General features: G+C 55.1%; 1 protein-coding gene across 1 annotated transcript in view; it reads left to right on the top strand.

The window, feature by feature from the left end:
- The first annotated feature begins 729 nt into the window (after nt 1–729).
- The window catches only part of LOC130391706 (neurexophilin-1), a 10,670-nt gene continuing 6,399 nt past the window's right edge, over nt 730–5,000 (top strand). Inside the window, 1 exon segment of the mRNA XM_056601958.1 lies at nt 730–911. Coding sequence (XP_056457933.1) covers nt 846–911 — 66 coding nt within the window. The 5' untranslated portion in view covers nt 730–845.

The following is a 5,000-nucleotide window of genomic DNA, read 5'->3' as shown; positions in this document are numbered from 1 at the left end:
CCTTACGTAGTTCGCCCTCACTTTCTTTGTGTGCCCGCCCCCCCTTATTTTCCTCACAACGCCCCCCCCGCCCTCCCTCCCTCCGTGCGCTTCTCTTATACTGTCTTCTTCTGTTCTACCAGGACACACAGACTCTCTCTCTCTCTCTCTCTCTCTCTCTCTCTCTCTCTCTCTCTCTCTCTCTCTCACCCTCTCTCTCCAATTCCAATCACTCTTTTTATCTTCCTCTTTCATTTCTGCTCTCTCTCTACCCCTTAATTTCTTGTGTCTCCCACTCTCCCCCGTTCCTCTCTCTCCCTCTCTCCCACCCTCCCCCCTCGCTCTCTTCCCCCATTCCTCCCCCCTCTCTCTCTCTCTCTCTCTCTAGCTATCTCTCTCCCCACACACACACCGCTCTATATAAAACATCTCTCGCGCACTGACGGTCAGATGTCCACAACATCCTCAGTCGGACAACAGCTCCTCCTCCTCCTGCGTCCTCCACCTCGCCTCGAGACCCCAACCGGACTGTCACCCTTCTTTTTGTTTGTATCCCCCAGAAGATCTATTCCTGTGCTGCCTTGCTCCGGGGTCCCGGCGCCGCCACCACTTCATCTCTCCTCTGAAGTTGAGCGGTTGGTTCAGCAGAGCGTCGCACCGGCAGCTGCCTTCTTCAAACTGCCCTCGGATATTTAAACCCGCTGTGCGCGCGTGCTTGGGTTGTGTGTGCCCGCGTGTATGTTATGTGCGTGAGTGAGTGAGGGAGTGAGTGAGTGGAGTGAGTGTGTGTGTGTGTATGTGTGGTTGATCAGCATCCCGGGAAGATTTGAAGGACGACTCGGAAGATCAGCGCGCGCTTGGCTGTCATGACGGGAGACGCGGCGCGCAGAGCGGCGGTGAGCGCGTGGCTGCTGGCGGTCCTCTCCTCTCTGGTAAGAACCCCGCGGCGCCTCAAAGTCACAGCCCGGGCACCGCGCGAGTTATGGGGAGCATCGGGAGGAGATGCTGTAGTGACCTGTGTTTGTGTTTGTGTGTGTGTCTGCGTGTGCGTGTGCGCGCGCATGTGTGTGTGTGTGTGTGTGTGTGTGTGTGTGTGTGTGTGTGTGTGTGTGTGTGTGTGTGTGTGTGTGTGTGTGTGTGTGTGTGTGTGTGTGTGTGTGTGTGTGTACGTGTGCGTAGGAGTTACACTACTGCGTGTTTGTGATTGTGTGCGTTTTGGATTGTGTGTCTGTTGTATGTGTGCTCGCATGTGGGTGCTCGCACGTGTGCGTGCGTGCTCGCGTGCGTGTGCATGTGTCTGCGTGTGCTCGCGTGTATCTCCAGCAGTGTTCCGTTGGTCTGATGTTGGGTTGAGGTTCAGGACGTCACGTTGAGGGAAAGTTTGACGGTAGAGTTGTGTCTGGGTCGGCGGCCCTCAGACAGCAGACGGAGCACTGCGTGTCACGCTTCACGGCGGGTCGGAGATATGAAATATAGCCTATAGCCTATAACGAGGTGATTGTTGCGGGTTAAACGTGTGAAATCCAATTGTTCTGCGGCCCCCCGGCCTCGAGTTGAACCCCTCATGAGGCTTTCTACGAGGGCCTTTATGAATATAACAGCGGCATGCCGCTCAAGAGGTAGAGCGGGGCGGCTGGTAACCGGAAGGTTGCTAGTTCGATCCCCAGATCCTCCAGCTGATTGTCGAGGCGTCCCTGAGCAAGGCGTCTCCCCCTAACTGCCCCTGACAAGCTGGCTGTCGCCTTGCGTGGTTGGCACCGCCGTCTGTGTCCGAATGTGTGCTGCTGGGTGAGTGTTGGGTGATATTGTAACGCACTTTGAGTGGCCACTGGTTAAAAAAGCGCTGTATTATTGCAGTCAATTTTCCATTATGCATTTAACAAGCCTGCTGTGTCATAAAAACCATACAGAACCCCACCAGTGTGTTTACATCCCATAATAAGATCAATGATCCCAACGAGACGCGCTTTTTAGATACGCTTTTATCAAACACACACACACACACACACACACACACACACACACACACACACACACACACACACACACACACACACACACACACACACACAGTGCGTGTTCTACAAGCGGACGTGTGCGTGTGTGAGTTTCATCAAGCCCTGGCAATACACTCGGTGCCTTCGCTTTACGACAAGCCTTTTATTTACAGTCCCAAGTCAATGGGATCGGCGTGACACGACACCCGGGCGCGGGAGACGTGTTATGACAGGCGACACGCCGGCGTGTTTACAACCCGACGTGCCGACACACACACACACACACACTCTAATCCACCGCACGGCCGTCACTCCCGGCAGCCAGATTAATCTGTCAGAGGACCAATCAAAAGGGAGCCGAGACAGTCCTTCTACACAACAACTACAGGCACTCTCCCCCCCCCCCCCCCCCCCCCCCCCCGCCTCATCACCCCACCCACCACCACCCCCTCCTCCATCACCCAGTCAACCATATACACCCACCACCACCACCACATCCTGCACCACAACCCCAACAACCACCACCACCCGCCACCACCTCCACTACCCACCGATACACAGTCACACCCACCCTCCCCACTCATGAACAGGGGAAGAGATAGAGAGAGACTCGACCGGTCTTTCAAGGCTCCCGCGGCGTTATCAGTGTTTAATTTGCATACTGATGGAAGGAAGTCAATTACTATTAATTATTCCCTCAGACTTAATTCCCATTATCGAATTGAAGCCACCGTCTTGAAAACCATAAAGTCAATTTCACAGCTGACTAAGCGCACTAATCATTTTAACCCCGCTTTTTATTTACGGAGAAGGGGGTCTCCCCCCCCCCCCCCCCCCCCCCCCTCTGGCATCACGGTTCAGTCCGTCGAAGGCGAAGGAGTTTCACACAACGTGGACACGATGATAACAAAAAAGCTGGACATAGACTGTTCTGCGAATTAACGGAATAGCGCTTATTAAGATGGAGATGACACATCTATTTAAATTAGCCGCAATTAGTGGCGTGCGCGTAACTGGCGTCTCGTCGCGGTTGTGCGCGGGCCCGCGCGTGACGCGCGTCTCTCCCCGGCTGCGCTGCCAAATTGCCGCGCTATGCTTTAATGGGATGAGGGTAATTGTTCGCTTCTCCGCGCGCTCCTATAAGCTCCCGCCTGCAGCTCCTTCCTCGCGCAGATTGACAGACCCACGGGAAACCCAACACACTTATTTTGGCCCGCCTTTGAACCAAGTGATGTGTGAAATAATATGATTATGTATTTATCCCCTGGCTAGTTAGAAAACTAGTGGTTGGAGATTTTTATGTCTCGCTGGCCAACTTTTTACAGCCCCTCAGTCCGTCCAGCGCGGTATTTATCTTGCACACAAGTCACGCCGGTAATTGTGCCCCGGCCCTGGCACGTTCGGGGGGGGGGGGGGGAGGAGTGTACCACGTGTCAGGGCCGGGGCTCCCAGGGGCCCGCGATGCTGCTGCTGACGGACTGGGAGATTCGTCATTATCTCCGCTGCCCAAAGGTAACGCTTTGATATCGCACCCAGAGTAGCGAGTAGCCCATTACAGCGGTGATTTGGCCCCTCCGCGTGGCGGCGGCGGCCCCGGCTCCGCGAGAGAGAGGGCCCCCTCGCCGAGCGAGACGACTTAATCTGGACTAAACGGCTCCGGCTGCCCTCCAATCAAACCTCCAACCGCCCGGCTTCAAACGCTCTCCACATTTCACCGTGGGACAGATTAAATTCCTGGATGATGACATGGTGGTGGGGGTGTGTGTGCGTGTGTGCGGGGGGGGGATCTAACTTAGTTCTTCAAAGAGTTTGGTGTGTTAGTGTGAGGGAACATGCGCGGCCGTATCAAAGCGTGTTCAGCAGGCCTGCTGCTGCTACTAGAGGCGTGTTTGTGTACCTGTGCGGTGGACCGGGCCACACACAGCTTCACTGCCCTGCTCTGTGCTGGGGCTCGCGTGCGTGTGGACGTGGTGTGGGTGTGAGGCCTGCGGGGGGATGCTGGAGTGAGTCCAGCCACAGCGAGATTCTGAGATTCAGAGTGGACTCTCAGAGGCAAACCGCACTTCCATTACTGAGTGGGTGATGCTCTGGACTACATTCACCTAGATTCACACAAACACACACACGTACACAGGTGCACACGCGCACATACATTTACATTTAGGGCATTTGGTAGACGCTATTATCAAAAGCGACTGACAACAAGTACATATGTCAGAAGAAAGAGAAACAGCAATATATATATATGGCTGTCGGTACAGTAAGGATGTTCATAGAACCGAGTGCCAAGCACTAACAATTGCTAGGTTAACCCATTCCCCGTACACAACAGAGATATCTCGGATATATTCTATATATAAGTGCCAGGACGTACAACTTACAATAAGTGCGTAAGAGGCGTGTTTTTAGGAGTAAGGAAGGGGCGCTGAGGGGTAGGGAGGGAGTCTACACACGCACCCCTAAAAAGCCCACGCCTAAAAAGCCCCCGACACACACACACACACACGCACGCACGCACGCACGCACGCACGCACGCACGCACGCACGCACGCACGCACGCACGCACGCACGCACGCACGCACGCACGCACGCACGCATACACACACACACACAGCATTCCCATTGAAAGGCGCATTCAGGTAAATGTAAGGAGACGCATGCTGTCATTCTTCAACTCAGGCTGAGCTGCTAATACAAGTGGGGAATACGTCCGGCGGGCTCCAAGGGGGGGGGGGGGGGGGGGGGGAAGGGGGGGAGGGGGGGAAGGGGGGGGGTCCAGTCAATAGAATACAATCTGCCTGTCTGTGTTTATCTCCCCATGTTTGGAGCAGGTATGGGGAAGCCTGTTCCTTATCGCTCCTCTCTCGGGGAGCTGATAAGGGGGGAGCACTGCTCGGCTTGTTTACTGATAGACCCCCCCCCCCCCCCCCCCCCCCCCCCCCCCCCCTTACGGTTGCCTTGGTGTCCTCTCTTATCATGTCCGTGGATTACAGCCGTTACCGTACTTAATACGCAACGCAAATT

This window comes from Gadus chalcogrammus, chromosome 11 (genome assembly GCF_026213295.1).
Source record: "Gadus chalcogrammus isolate NIFS_2021 chromosome 11, NIFS_Gcha_1.0, whole genome shotgun sequence".
Taxonomy (NCBI): Eukaryota; Metazoa; Chordata; class Actinopteri; order Gadiformes; family Gadidae; genus Gadus; species Gadus chalcogrammus.
Note: the sequence above shows the minus strand (reverse complement) of the source record. Positions and strands in the feature narration are given on the sequence as shown.